Source organism: Python bivittatus, unplaced genomic scaffold (genome assembly GCF_059951505.1).
Source record: "Python bivittatus isolate LINGU-HERP-01145 unplaced genomic scaffold, Pbiv_v1 ctg000980_np1212, whole genome shotgun sequence".
Taxonomy (NCBI): domain Eukaryota; kingdom Metazoa; phylum Chordata; class Lepidosauria; order Squamata; family Pythonidae; genus Python; species Python bivittatus.
In genome coordinates, this window is record NW_028277125.1 from 54,884,085 (window position 1) to 54,900,699 (window position 16,615).

The window sequence follows — 16,615 nt, forward strand, 5'->3', positions numbered from 1 at the left end:
GCCTGTTATTTGCTTTGTACTGGTTAGTGACCATAATAAAAACTGAATGAATTAGAAGTAGTGGTTTTGCTACAACAAAACCAGTGAAATATGCCTTCATTTCACATTGTCTAGGACAACTTCAAGCAGATAATCCCAATCTTGGAATATCTTTTCATAATGATTACTCGAGGTGACCCTGCTAACAAGAACCTGCTATAAATTAGAACTATTAAGTTGCATGTTTTCAACATGTTCTAGATGAAGATATTATAGTTGTGAAAGATATATAGTCTTAACATGAAATAATTTAAGTAAATAATAGCTGGGGGGGAAAGCCAAGTCCGTATCACCGCCATGTTCCTTGGGACCTTCCATAATAGCTCTTGAGTCTGATCTCATTTGCTCAATGGCATAGAATGTAAAAGAGATTGGGGTCTCACCACATCTTTTTATTCCATAGTCAACTGTGAATCAAAGTAGAGAAAGTAATGACACACAGTTGTCAAATTCCAGGAAGGAGAAGGCACTTGAACTATATTGAACAAATAACTATATTGGTCTTATTAGTCCACTGGGCAAGATCCTGTAAATCAACAGACATTGAGCAAAATAAAATAGATACCTGTTCTCACCTTCATTCTGCCTATAATATGTAGCCTGAAATCCTACACCAGATTATTTAGGATTAGGGCCCATTGAAGTCCATGAACTTATTTCTGTAAGTCAATTAATTGGATATATTAATATTGTTATTTAAAAATGCCCTAATGTAAGAACTTACAGTTTACCCAGGTAGAAGGTAGGCATCTCTTAGACAAGATATTCTCTTCTGTCTCTCATACAAGAGAATGTCTCCTTTATTATGCTACAGCACATTTATATATAAAGATCACAGAACAAAGTTTCTTTTTCAAAATACTGCTCTTCCTGAATGCCAAAATACATTTATTAAAATGCTTGCAACAATTCTATGGCCTCTGGAACAGTTCTCCCCTCTTCTTGCTTGCATGGCTTGGAAATCCAACAGTTGACAAGCCTTCCCAAAAGGACTTGATGTGGTTAAGCAGGGGATACATAGGAGGAGCTTTAGGTACAAAGGATATAAGCCCTTTGCCCCAGACTGGCCAAAAATATAGGACTGTTTTAGAACTGATCTACTCTTATCCTACTATTGCTTGCAGAAGAAGAAGTATGTAGTAGTAGTAGTAGTAGTAGTAGTAATAATGCCAAATCCAGTCTAAACATCTGGCTGACTGTGACCAACAATAGTAATAGTAATAATAATAAACATCTGCCTATCCCAGGCCCTTGGGAAGGACTTAATAGGTGGATAAAAATGCCAAATCCAGTCTAAACATCTGGCTGGCTGTGCAACCAACCGTAATAATAGGATAGGAATTGCACTGAATATTATCTTTCCTGGATAAGTGAGCCAAGCAGAGGGTAGAGTTTGCCAGTCACAGATAATTTGTTCTAACTTTTATGCAGTTCTAATACTGTTTACTTTAGCAGAATCTACTACTTGGTAACTATGCCAGACTACACCAAGTTTTTTACTTAGTAGTAGAAGCCCCCAAGTTTTAATAAGATTTTAAAGAATGACTGATAGATTGTGTCTTCTGTTCACTAAACACTAATCTGTGGTTGTCAGTCATGTAAGAGCATATAATGGATTTCCTAATTAAGGCTTGTTTTACTCATTTAAATTAGATTTAGCAGGCTTTGGGTCAAGCTATAAACAAAGTACTAATATAAAATAATGTTATTCAAATAAATCTTAACATTTTGCATAATCTAGGAACTGAACATCATAAACATCATCATCTTCATTCAGAAGAAAAAACAGGAGAAAGAGGTCTAAAGTAAGACTTTGGATTCGGTATAAACTCATTAAGAGTACAAAATATAGCCCTTTCTCATATTCATAAACAACAACTCACAATCATTGAAACAGAGTTCCAGAAATAGTCAATTCCTTTTAGCACATCAATTAGCAGAGAGAGCTGTCGCTCTCTTTTGTTTTCTCGGTTCTGGTATCTTTATGAAGCTGTTGACCTTTATCTTCAGTTATCTTGCCTTGATCCATAACTTTAGGCATTTGTTCTTTGGTTTTCTTCGGATTCAATAGTACCATGAATTCAGCTTGTTTTTCTGCATCAACAACCTTGTTTTTAATCCCTGCATTGCTGGATGGCCTAAAAGGCAAATGAAAAAAATAATAGTAATAAGGTTACCACATTTTAGTTGTGAATTTTTTTAATATAAAGATCAATCAGTTGGTTCCAGTCTTAACATGTGTTTGATATACTACCACAGTTTATGAGTCTTTATTTATTTATTTACCAGATTTGGCCTTCTCATACAACTTTCATCTAACTTGCCAAACTGAACAGAATGTTAACACCATCTCAAACATTTATTAACACAATATAAGAAATGATCGTTTAGTGTCAGGATGCAATATTACAGCAAAGTTTCACCATTCAATAGCTAGCTTTTCGTCATGTACATAAATCAGTGAATACAACCAACCATCTTAGTGGTCATTTTTTCCTAGCACCTAACAAAGATACTACAAGTCTGCCTATGAATTTCCGCTTAATAAAACATAAGTAGGTAGTATGCAAATATACAGAAGTTGGCAGCAGTACTGGTTATAATGTGAATTTAAAGATGGCTGGACTAGAATTGGTGGTATTCAGTTAGTTGCCATTTGTCCTGGTGCTCCAGCCAAATTTAATGTAAATCATTCATATTCCTTTATGAAGTTAGCTCCTCTGAAGACTTTATTATGCCAACTGATTATAAATAAACTCCCATCAGTATTTGATATAGGAAAATGATAAAATAATTTTTGAAAAAACAGTAAATAGAAGTAAAATTTTGGAACGCACACATTATCTAACAAGTCGATAACCAAATAATGAGAAGTTAACAATCTCTTACTGAAAAGAAAACATTTACTTTTAAACAGATTTTTGTTTTACCCCCATGGCTAAACTACCTTAGTGATGAATTATAGTATTAAGGATGCATTTCTATATACACTTATCTGAGTGTTCCAGATTACAGGAGATAAAAGTGACAACTTTTTAATTTGCAGCCCACCTTCAGAGTCAACCTTCTTCAGTGGATTTTAATAAATGGGAAATTTAATGGTTCTTCATTTAAAGACATGAAGGTCTTCCTTTTTATTTATTTTAAGAGGGGAGGGGCCATTAGCTGGTATATGGCTGAAATATTTAGCTGTTGACTATTGCCTCTATCTCTGTCTCTTTTTTGGTGCAATAGTTTTATTTATTTATTTAAAATATTTTCATGCCACTTCATTTATTTCTTTTTTCAGAAGAAACATCTCTATGTATCAACTTAAACAAATATAAAGATGGTTTCATGACTGTTTAGCACTTTAGCACATTAAAAGCTATTATATTTGACTATTATTAAAATGACATTTTAATTAGCTGAGAGATCTATATAATAAAAAATGAACAATCATATTTAAAGAATTTAGAACCCTTATTTTAAGAGAACCCAAATCTTGGATATGGCAGCAATCATATTCAGAATTTTATGTAAATTGTATATAAATAGTTTCCAGATTAACTTGAAGCCAACATCATGTAAGAAGTTTTTCACATACAGTGTGAAGCTGTTTGGGACATTTATGTGCACTTCCATAATTTAAGCTGCCATTCCTCTATTGAAGAAATTAAATGCAATTTCCAGAACAAAGCATGAAGTATTTTAGTGGCAGTTATCATATATAAAGCCAGCTCAATGTATGCTGAAAATTTTCCCTATGTAAATACGTTACATCTATATTAACCTTACCTGTCCTGTATGTAATTTTATAGAAACACACTTATATTCATACGATAGATGCAAACACTAAATAAATACATAAACCACAGAAGTTCATTGGACTATTATGACATTTTGGGCAGAAGTGTATAAGGTAATGGAACTGGATGGAACACATAAAAAGAAGGGACAGTGTTAGGAATATAATGTAGATCCTTATTCTTTCTCTAACCTCAATGGTCCAAGAATCCGTTATAATTCTGATAATGATGGTGTTAAATGTCAGAGTAAGACATCAGTCATTCATATCATGAATGAGAATGAAGGAAGATCAACCTGCTATATATTGCTGAGACTGACTGACCAGGCTGGGAGACCAGACCTCAGGGACTGCTTCCATCCATATCAAACTACCTGTCCATTAAGATCTGCTTTGGAGGCCATTCCCAGGATCCAACCAGTCAGGCAACTGATGGCGCAAGGCATTCGTCTGTTGGGACAACCAACTGAAACTTTCTTTCCAGAAAAAATGCCTGTCTGCTAACTTTTGATGCCATGTGTGAATGTTTATTTTCCTAGGTTTGTTAGCTTGCTTTCTATAGTTTGAATATTATCTGCTTTGGTGACTGTTTCAGCTGTGTTACTGTTGTGAACTTTAAATGTATTGTTTATTGTCTGTTCTGTCTTGCAAGGTGGTCTGAGAATTCTTCTTAAACAGAATACTTAATAGCCAAATACATCCTGGCTTGCAGACATGTAAGCATTATTTGCCTAAGCCTATGGCAAAATTGTAACTATAGCAAGCATCATTAAAACACCAACTAATTTGCAATTCTATTTTGAGATCCAAACAGAGATTATTTGGCCATTTTATGGGCTACATTATATAATACAGTAGTAAAGTGCAAACACTGAAAGTACAAGGATTTTTGGCAGTTGTTCCAGAAGCCAGGTAGAATAAAAATGATGCATTTTTATTTGCTTAGAACAATAAAACCTTGCAGTCTGTTAAGTGAAGTCCTGTTGTCTTCCATGAAGAATTCTATCTTACAGGGCCATGTTTCTTCAATAAAAATGAGAATGTTATGAACAGCAAAAATGTTGCTTCTCTTCTGTAATATTCATAATCCAAACTATATACCCTGCCATCTAACACTGGAGCGTGAGGCTAATTAGTTCAGAAACTGGCCTCTGACAGGTCCAGTTAGCATTTCCAGTCTGTAATTTTTCAGACCCAAATTGTGTGGAGCATTCAGCCTTGTTTTTTGTTTTCTCCTGAAAATGGAAAGGGAAATATGTTTAACGTTCTGGTGAATGAAAGTTTGGAAATGACATGACGACAAGGCAGTTATTTTAGAAAATGCTACCTCCAAAATGCTGATTGCCCCAACACTATCAAAATGGACAAAGCCATAAATGCCAAGGTCCTTTTTATTTCACTTTGGAGGTAACTATCTTTCAAATCTCAACAGCTGGACTATTTAACACAATCGAGTGAATCAGAGTCTAATTCTTCACTGGGCTCTCCATGGGAGGCCTGCATTAGTGGATGGCAGTCATCCAACAGCTGACACACAGCCAAAGTCTGTGAAGCCTCTGTCATTTAAAATAAAAATGGATAACGGAACAATCATATTTATCACCTTCAAGGACAGGAAAACGGGAGATAAAAGTCTGTCAATAGAACACAGTTTAATGGCAAACTCCAGTGATTAAGAAGTTGTTTGTTCCAGCACAAAATCAGAAATTGCCACTCAGGGTTTCTTCAGTGCTTCTTCCTCACAAATACATATATTTTACAAAACTGCTGTTATTTATTGAAGTAATAATATTGTTAAAAATCATAAAATCTGCCCAAGGACTTTACTGCTGTTTTATTACACTGTATCTTGAACTGAAATTTGGCAGAGTTATTGTTGTTGTGCAAAATAGATTTTCGAATTCTGTAACAGAGCAACAAAGCACAACTACCCTATGAAGCCTTATTACAATGAATACAAATTGAACAAGACTGGATCAGGGCGAGTTTCAGTCAGTTCTTAATTCTTTCCATAATAGTCTCAGTGGTGTTAAACTGCACTGTGCTGCTCCAGATTAAGTATTGGGCCAAATTAAAATGATTGTTGTTATGTTAAAAAAGCTACTTGTATAAGCTATTTTTACTGGGAAACCAAGGGAAAGGGAAACGATGAATTCTCTTTCAATCTGCTGCACTCTATTGCTATGAATGATCACACAGGCAACTCTACTGACCATGTATTCACTGTCGCGGTAAGTAAAGTCCTGCTGCCTTTAAAGAGTCAAACTGTTACTTCTTTAACAGTTAGGTACTGTCCTTCTTCTTGGCAGTAGTAGGATCTGTGGTTCCCTTGCTTTTGTCCTCGCTCTGAGAGTGCCAAAACAGGCACTGTCTTCAGTCACTGCCACCAGGGAAAAGGAGCTTTGCTTTCTGTTTCTGGATTCCAGCAGGATACAGGGATATAGGGTACCCAGATTCCTTCATGAAGATAACACTGGAATGAAGCCTCATTTCCGTCATCTCCAATATGCCTAACCCAACAGACTATTACTAACTGTAAGCTCTGGGATAATTCAAATGGTGACCAGGCAGCCACAAATCTCATCCTTCCCATCCCAGTGATGCCATGCTTGTTCCAAGTAACTATGTCTGCATACCACTGATGCACCACATTATATAAATCACATACTGAACAGCCATGCCAATGGCTCCCGCTGTGCTAAGAGCTGGATGACAACCTAACCCTAGCCCTGGAAGGAGACACCAGCATCAGAGTGCTTGTTCATTACCTTCGCTTGAGGAAATAGTCCTGTGAATTCTTATTCCAAGGTTACTTGGACAAGAAAGCACAGAGGTATGTCTCTGACATCGCCCAGTTTTAAAGCTGCTTTCTGCTGTAGCCAAAAGCATTCACTTCTTTTGCAGTCCGAAGGGCGGCAGGTTTTTAAAAAAGAAGATTCTAAACTTCCAGGACATCCTGTTGTATCTTTCTAATTTGTGGTTAAGCCTAATGGTCCATGTGGAGACCGCAGATGGAAAACCTTTGTAGTTGTGTCTCTCAGACTGGCCTGTTTCCTGCAGTGTCAGTAGATAATTCAGTAGTGCTAAGATTACAGCTGAGGGAAGGAGAGAAAATCCTTTAATTGTATAAAATCATCAGATTAAGCCTTACCCTGTATGTCGTTTACTCTGTTAACTGAGTCCTCCACTATATGGAATTGTTTACTAAGTCCTGAGAAAAAAGGAACAAGAGGAAGATACTCTTCTTCCATTTTTGAAAAATGCCACAAACTGTCTTAAGTTATTCCAAATAAAATAATCGTTGTTAATGCTTATTTTTTATTGTGCTAATTTTTCCCCAGTAACCACCCTGTGTGATTGGCTGGGCTGAGACATAAGAGTTAGTCCAAAATATCCAAAGAACTTTCATGGCTGTGGGTAGATTTCAGAGATGAGACTCCTTTATTAAATCTTTCAACTTAGTCTCCACTCACTCCTGTTTTCTTTTAGTCTTTCTGTCCCAAACTGCCTCCTCTGCAGATAGGAATCATCACTGAAACCAAGTTCAGTAGCGTGACCATTTTCATGGACCAATGCAGCTATGACTGCTTTTTAAGAAGCTGAGATAACCTGTAACATTTTGACACATTTGGTACATGAGTGAATATTTAAGTGTATTCACTTTTCTCTTCAAACTGAAGGAGTATTTTAGAATATGCTTTTTACAAACAAAAATAATCACAATCAGTGTCCTCGAAGGCCACTAAAATAGTACAGAAGCATTATGCAGACCTTGGCAGGAATTGCAGATGATATGGCAAAAGATTTCTTCATGCCTGTTGCTTACAAAGCAGCAGACCGTTTCTGTCTCATAGTTCTATTAAGAAGGAAGTCAACTTAATTGCCAGATCTGGTAGACACCTGGGGTGGAACATGAACAATTCCCCTTTGGTCTGTTTAGAGATTTCCATAGAATGAGAATGCACAGAGTGCTTATTTCAGTTCAACACTGCACATTTTCAATCCTCTCTGCTACCCTGCCCATAGTACAGCAGAATCTGGTGGAATTTCAACACTCTTGGTTTTTTTTACCCTTTATATGTTTCTACCTTGTATCAATGCCATAGAGACACCCTCTCCCCACAAAGGATCAAGTATTCAAGGGGTTCACTCATCTTCCTTTTAAAACACCAGAGAGAAGATTCCATAGCTTCATGGTGACGCCTCTATTGTTTTTGGAACAAGGCTTACTCCTTGTCCTTTCTGCAAGCAGCAAATGGCTTATTACCATGGGAATAATAAAGAAGGATGTTCATCATCAGCCCTTCTGAAATGACTGCATGTTGCTATTCAATCCCATGCTCTACGATAGTAATCCTATCACTTTTATTGGATTTAAGTCTGCATAAGGGCAGAAGACTGCCATTAAATCTGGCTAGTCCTTGCATTACCTTTTGCTATACATTGCATCACACTGAATTAGAAAAGCCCTATATATTGTGTTTCCATGTGTTTTAGTAAATGCATAGTTGTTTTGTTCTTTTTTTGTTTGGTTTTAAAGAGCAGCTGTTGTAATGTAGGATGGGACTCTGGCTCATGGGGTGGGGTCCTTCTTTCCATCTGCCAACTCATCTTTAATGTAAAACAACTACCAAAAAAAAGAAGGGGGGGGAATCATACAACATGAAGACCTCAGTGTAGGGCAATGTTTTGTTGAACAATCTGCTGCGAAGCCTGACTCAAATTTTGTTAAAAAGGAAATTCTATCCTATTGTGGGAAAGGGTTTCCTCTTATACATTATAACAAGCTTTTGAAGTGCCACAGAATAATGTATATTTATTGCACATCAGCTCTGCCAAAACAGAAACATTATAGTTTAATGGAACCTCCCTGCCTATTTGTATGAGAAAGCAACAGCTCACGAAAACAACCTTCTCTGTTTAACAAACTACAAAATACGTTAAAGTGATCATATCTCCTTTTTCTCATGTTCATATTGTGAAACATTTTAGAAGCAACATTTTTCTCTGCCCTAAGCAGCTTGCACATTGAATTAGCCACCTTCCTTCAGGGAACACTACTGAGGTTCAGATGCAAACAGTCACAGATCCTTAGGTGATCTGAAAACATAGCCAAAGCTATTTTTTTTTAAATGGAACTCCTTGATTTAATGACAATGACAAAGGGATCTTTACTGTTAAATTATTTGCTTTAAAAGTTAACACAGATATTATTATGTGTAATTTGTATAATGTTACGGGGTACTGATGTTTTATGCTGGTGCTTGCTTTATATCAAACTGGCATAAATCCACAACCTGTTGCAAATCTTCAAACACTGAAGAGTATGATGAGCATTACATATTAAGATTCTAGGAATCTGTGGACCTTTGAGGAGTCATTCATATTATGATCCACCATATAAAAGTAAAGAAATACAAGGAGTTGTTCTGGTGACACACCATTCCTTATCAGCAATTACACTGCATGATTTAAAAGGAATACTCTCCCTAGCCCTGTCACCTGAGATGCTTTCACTGGAAATGTAGGAACTTGAAATTTTTCACATGCAAAATAAATTCTGGGAACTCTCTATGGTCCCTTCTATGGTCATCACTATGGTCATCCCTGAGCAGCACACCTAATTGTCCTGGAAGTGGGGAACTGATGGCAGCACATTCCGGCTTCATGCATCCAAAAGGAGACCATGGATCCCTGGGAATCCTTGTCTCTCATAAAATCCTTGCCTCTCATAAAAAAAAACATCATGCCAGGAGAGTGACTAAGCTGGGCCCTTATTAAAGAAGGAAAATCTGCAAGAAACTTGCTTTACTCAGACCTCCCAGAATGAACCTTCAGAGCCTATTAAGCAGACTTTGGAACTAGAGAGCTGAAGAGCAGAACACTCTGGTGTTATTTATTGTCCAAAGGAGCAATAGCTACAAATTCTTATTCAATCAAGAGCTCCTGATCCAAAATATCAGGGCAACTTCACTACAAACAATGCTAGCATGTGGCTTACAGCTCCTTTCTGCCCTTGAAGGACCAATCTATCTCTTTCTCTACTTCCTGTCTCTTGTATCATGCATTTTTGGATTGTGATCCTAAAGGCAAGCCTTTCTTTGGTTCTTGATTTAAGTGGCCAGCTTTAGGAGGTAACAATTGTATGTAAAGGAGGCAAGCAATTCAGAAAATAAAAAACAGCGGAAATCAGTTTGGATAGACATTACCTAATGGATTTTTGCCATAATAATTTCATTTTAATTTATATGGAACAAAGGTTCAGCGTAAGAGCTTTTGTAATATTTCAGAAACCACTACAGGTTCAGGTGTAAACTTAGACATTTATACAATTGTTGAGTATGATTAGGCAACCCCAACATTATAATGTTGTCATCTCAAAGGGTATGGATTATGACATTTTTTTGTGTAATTTTTGGAAAGCAGTTAAACCCAAAAGGTTTTTTTTTTGGCTGCTGCTGAATAGGCAGGCTGTATAATAAACAAAACATCATGTCTGCTTTTACTGCATCTAACAACTATGACAGTCAACACAAGATCCTTTTCATGGTCAATTCACCACGCATTCTGGGAGACCTTGGGTCTACAATTATTTCATTTCCTCCCTTACAAATTTAATTTCCACTTAGTTTCTTAGAATAAAGATAGACAAAAAAGGTAGCAAGGGTAGCAGAATCTACTGATTAACATTATCCATTCAAAGAGATGGAAATCCACAGATGAACAATGCTGTAGTTCATAGGAAACAAAACTCAACTCGGATCAGAACTAAATTACCTTTTATATGGTTCAAAAACTGGTTAAAAATGCAACCATGTCAAATTAAAGAAATTTAATCAGAAAGCTAAAAAAGTACAGGAAATCTTTTATCAGAGGGTGCTGGTGATCAGAATGGGAGATTTTCTTTTAACACATAAATTTAGAGGCAAATAAAACCTTAAAGGCAAGAGACAGAGGAAATAACTCTCTTTTCTACAAATGATAAAAGCATTAGTAGGGAATAAAGCAGTGCACATAAATAGAAGTGAATTGAATTTCCACTTCATTTGTTGAGGTCTACCCCTTTGAACTATGAGATGCAGGCCTTGGAGAATAGGTGTTCCTTTTTCCACTGATAAAGCAGGAAATCAGAGGTTTAATTAACCATTATTAGGACATTTTGCTGATCTGATTTGTCTCACCTATTTCTTTTTTTCTCTCAGTAATAAACTGCCTGACATCCTGGAAAAAGGACCAAATGAAAACCTGAGAAGAGTTTCTTAAAAGCTGTGAATTGTTATAAAACAAACTGACCCTCAACCGGATCTATCCAAAGTATGTATTTCTGAAAAGGGATTAACTCTTTGATGATAAATCAGCACTTTGAAAGAAAATGTACAGTCAGGTAATACCTTGTCCACCCATACTAAGGATTTATTCAGTTAAACAGATGGAGGCTTCAAAGTATTGGATCCCAACAACTTCAGCTAGCTCAACCGCCTGAATCACACTGATTAAGAGTTGTTTCAACAGCTGCCTCTTAAACTGAGAAAATATTCATCTTTTTGGCAAATGTATTCTGTGCTGCCACCGATGAGATAATACTGCTAGTAAATGTCTCATTTCCATTAGAGTCATTGTATTATTTAGGGTAAGCAACCTACCATGGGCTGGGGGTGGGGATCAGTATCCTGGTAACTACAGTTGCAACTTTTCTTTCAAAGTCCTATATCTTTGATAATGACAAAAATGGTAAAGCTGAAAACCAGGTACAAACAGAAGATTTGATGATGATTTGGGGCCATTTCAACGTCCCATTTCTGGGGTTGGATACAGCTCAGAAATTCATGGCTGCTATGATGACCATGGGCATATACCAGGTCATTACAAGCTCAATCCACATATCTGGCTACATACTGGATCTTGTCTTCACATTGGGGCAGACATGACTTGGTTCTGGGGGATTTTTCTATCAGTCTCATATTGTGGACTGATCACTTTCTTGTGATAATGGGTTAATTGGAGCCACCACCCTCCACAGTGAGGTGGGACCAGGAAAGCCTACCTCAGAGCCTGATGGATTCACAAGGTTTTCAAATGGCATCAGCCCTTCGAGGTAGGCAAGGTCAAGAAATTGGCAAGGCAAGGCAAGATTCCAGGAATGCTCTTTATTCTTGTAGGGTAGAATAAAAGAACCTTGAAAGCTTGTCAGACTTTCTCTCTGCCCCATCTTATACCAAACAAAATCAAAGAGAATTTATTTTTACTTTCTTTCTCACACTTTCCTCTTTCTCAGGACTGAGTAATCTTTTCTGAAAATCCCCCCTTAAAATTTTGCTCATAACTTCCTCATTCCCAAGGCCAGGTCTACATATTTTTTACAAATGGTGCTTGAGGATTTTCCCATGCAGGTGTCTTGTTATCCTCTGAAATACAGAGCAACAATAGAGCCTGATAAGATCGCCCTGAAGCAGTCCCCCTCTGCCCACCAATCCCAGCCCCTTGGTTTTCTGGGAAGCCCTGGGAAATGAAGTGGGTGACAAGGTACCTGGAGAGATGCTAATGGGAAACGACCAGAGAGAAGTATGAGCTCATATCTGGGCTCATATCTGAGCCTACTCTGTAGTGATAAAGCAGTGCTTCCTTGTCCTTACTGCATCTGTGGAATATTGGTCAGTTATACTCTTTTGAGAGTCTAGAACTCAGTTAGGGAAGGACAGGCTGGAATTAGTGTAAGTTGTAATTGGCTGGCTGAGTATTTTATGGATAAAAGCATTTTCATTCACTCTAAGCTGAAGCCAGATGGACAGAACTTTTGAGGGAAGAGAGATTCCATTAGCTGTAAAAGAGGTGTGGGTCCACAACACCATTTAAGAAACCAGCTTTGCATCCAATGGAAATGGATAACTGTCATCCTATTTCCAACCTTCCCTTTGAAGAAGATTGCTGGGAAGGTGGGCAGGGATGTAATTACAGAATATTCTGGAGGATACAGATTATCTGGACCCATGGCTGTCAGGATTCAGTCCCAGACAAAGGCTGGAAACCACACTGGTCACTCTTATGGATGACTTGTGGAGAAACCTGACTTGGCAAAGTATGTTCATTCTTGTCTTCCTAGATGTCTTCACTGTTTTTGATACTGTTGACTATAGTATTCTTCTGGCCCACCTGCAAGGATTAGGAGTTGGAAGCACCTTGTTATAGTGGCTTTGTTTCTTCCTGAGTGCATGGGTTCAGTTGGTAGTAGCAGGGGAGTGGCTGACCTCATGGGTGCTTTGTTATAGGATTCCTCAGAGCTCCATCCCTTACCTACCCTGTTTAACATCTACCTGAAGCACTGGGAAAGGTCATCCACCAGTTTGGAATTAGCTATCACCAATATGATAATGTTACCCAGTAATATACAGTATCTCCACTCCAGACCAAATGGAATATGTAATACAAGTTTTGACCCATGCCTAGAGACTGGCTTGCCTAGGATCTAGATGAAGAGAAACAGGCTGAGACTTCACCCAAGCAAGATGAAGTGGCTGTTAATTCAGAAGCTTACTGATTATTCAATGGTACCACTTTGACTCTTGTGTGATTGTGCTTCCCCAAGAGAGAGCAAGCCCGCTACTAACTTGGAGGTCCTCCTGGACTCATAACTGCTGCTGGAAAAGCAGGTAGAAAGAGTGGCCAGGAGAACCTTTGCTCATCTTTGGCTGGTGCACCAGTTGTAGCCTTACTTGGAACAGAATGCTCTGAGGATATTCACTCAAGCTCTCATTTAGATTATTGTAATTCATTGTACATGGGACTGCCCTTGAAGACCATCAGAAATGTCAGCTGGTACAAAATGCAGCAGCATATGTGCTTACTGGTTAGTCTCAATACTGCCATATTACACCTTTGCTGTTGAAGCTACATTGGCTGCTAGTGAGTTTTCAAGTGCAATTCAAGGTGGTAGATGCTACCTTTAAAGCCTTATATGGCTTGGATCTAAGAGATGCTTTTCTAACACAGCTATACCCATCTGACCCAGACAGTCAGAGAGTGCCTGCTGAGGTACTCTCCTACCATGATTTATGTTGGGAAAAGTTCAATGGCTGGCATTTTCTGTGGGGTATCCCCTCTTTTGGACCAGCTTGCTCTCCAAGGTGAGAAGGGCCCTGACTCCCATGGCTTTCTGGAAGCTGGCAAAAACCTGGCTCTAGTCCTTTGGGGATTGACCAGCACCAGTAATAGTTGTTTTAATCATATTGTATTGTTTATTTTATACAATTGTATTACTGCTTTTATCATTTATATACCACCTACAGTCTGTCAAGATGGGGTGGCAGATAACTCTCAATCAATCCATCAGTCAAAACACTGATCTTAAAGGAAGTGTTGCACATTTTCAGGAAACAGTGCTAATATTTAGATCCGTTGGGTTAAATAACAAGTTGGGTAACATATAGCTCCACTAGTTGTACTGAAGTGAAATCTAATAGTTATATCAAAGTAAAATTTAAACCATGCTAGGTTGACACTAACAGCAATCTGGAAGAGTGTAAGAACAAAATTATATTTGATATCTTTGCACTGAACATACAGAGAGAGAGAGAAAAAAAGAAAACAGCATTTTTTAAAAAAATGGGAAAAAATTAATAGGGTTTGAAGCTGACATGGAAATGAAAATTAATTCCTTTCTTCTTTGATGCAGAAAATTCCTTTTCTGAATTTTGCCATTTGTTTGGTTGGAATTTCACACTGATATTAATAGGGAATTTCATACAATGACAGAGTATGCTTCTTTCATGCTTGCTAGAATCCTAGTGATTATTAGATCCCCAGCTGGTATTTTTTTTTTTTTTAATCTGCACTCAGTCGTTACCGACTCTGCAGTGACTGCTTGGACGAGTCCTTGCAGTTTTCAAGGCAAGGTGTTTCGGAAGTGGTTTGCCAGAGCCTCCTTCCTAGAGCAGAGCCCAGCTGGCGAGCGCAGGAGGCGGGGTTTCCATTGCTTTGCGCCCTTTTTGGGCGCGCGCGGTTTTTCGCGCTTACCGGCAACTGCTGCCGACTCCTTTTGCAAGGCACCGCCAGCATTTTTCCTCCCACCGGAGTGAGAGTACCCATTTATCTACTCACATGAGTTTTCGAACTATTGGGTTGACAGGAACTGGGGAGGTAACAGGAGCTCACCCTGTTAATGCGAAGGCTGGACTCGAACCGCTGAAGCGTCGACCATTTCTGGCTGGCAACTTTCAGCATCATTAAGCCGCTACACCACCGCGTCCCCCCAGCTGGTATAAGATACCTCTATATTAGAGGCCCAGAAAAGAACTGATACAAAACTCTAGAGAGTGACTACTTGAAGCCAGGCAACATATCTAAGATATGTTAGATAATATATGCCAATGATCTTGGAACAAAATTAATTTTTCAAAATAAATGGAACAATTATATGTAGTCTTTAAGAGGAGCTGTTGAGTATGTATTTCTGGAATTAGCTTAATATTTGGAATGTTCCCTACTATGTAAATAGTGAAGCTATGCATACTCATTTTTATTTACTTGGTAAAAGTCTTGTAATCCATAAAGAATAGTTATCAACAAAAGGAGCATCACACAAAATAAATACAAAATCAACAATTATGAAATTTTTGAAAGTTTCAAGTGCACAGAAAGTTTCAAGTGCACAGGTTCATGTCATCACTGTAATATACATGCAGACCATTATGAATTTTCATTGCCTAGAATAAGACAAGGGTTCCAAAAACTTCTAAAATCTGGTACAAATAAAATAGTTCAGAAACTATGAAGTATGTAGCATTTGGAGGCATCAACCAAAGTTACTACTTACTGAGTGGCAATCGCAGAACTTGTGCTTTTGACCATTTTATGACCCTGTTCATCCAGCCCTGAAGATTTGGTACTGAAGTCTGCTGCTAAATATTTTTTAGTCAGTTCAATGGAACCCAACACTGGCATAGATTTGGATTCAGAAGTAGCCAAAGTTCCAGTTGGATCTGAAATGAAAAAGAGTCCGGCATTTGTATTACATGTTGTTGGTATAGCTCAAATCTCTAAATACCTGTAATGCTTACATTGGGCATACAAATGCAGATCATTTATATCATTTGCAGAATTCAGATCTCCTGCTAATATACCTTTAGCCTCAGGAATAAGATAATTAATTCAACTACATAATTTACTAATTTTTGCCAAGTCTCTCGGATACACTATATAAATATTGTGGAGAGAGGAACATGCTTATTATCAAATAGAGCTGTTTCCCCAAAGTTAGAGTGATGACCATGGCTAAAGACTCAGAGTCTGGTTAAGCAGATACTTTGAAGTTTACCTACAACCAGTATCCTTTGATACTTTTTGGTCCCTACTTTTATCAACAGATACTACTTTTTAAGAGTGGCCAATGCAACTCAAATCAATGGGCCTCAAAGACCACGTTTTCTACAACAACATTTTATCAATCTGAACCACATACTTTAGGAAATATTGTTATTTGTATGAAAAAATAAGTGGTGCTGTATCAAAAAATGTCCTGAAAAAAGATTTGTTTACTTTTCTTGTAGACCAACATCCATCCAACATGCCATTTTCACTTCCCCTTTCATATTTGCATTATTTGGATATGCACAGTAATGGACCAGGGGCATGGGGGGGGGGGTTGCACTTACATCTATTATCTGAAAAAAATAGAAAACTTATTTCCTGACTACTTACCTACTTCATTTTTTTTATTTGCCATCTTTCAGAACAACATCCTCCTAAGGTGGCTTATAGAAACAACAAAAAAACTATAGAATACAACAGTTCTGC

At 37.7% G+C, this 16,615-nt stretch overlaps 1 protein-coding gene across 1 annotated transcript in view; it reads right to left on the reverse strand.

Annotated features, from left to right (window-relative positions):
• Window positions 1-1,313: 1,313 nt before the first annotated feature.
• Window positions 1,314-16,615, reverse strand: part of SHTN1 (shootin 1) — an 87,758-nt gene continuing 72,456 nt past the window's right edge. Inside the window, exons 16-17 of the mRNA XM_007433684.4 lie at window positions 15,636-15,801; window positions 1,314-2,177 (exon numbers count right to left, since the gene is read on the reverse strand). Coding sequence (XP_007433746.1) covers window positions 1,973-2,177; window positions 15,636-15,801 — 371 coding nt within the window. The 3' untranslated portion in view covers window positions 1,314-1,972. The remainder of the gene's footprint in view (window positions 2,178-15,635; window positions 15,802-16,615) is intronic.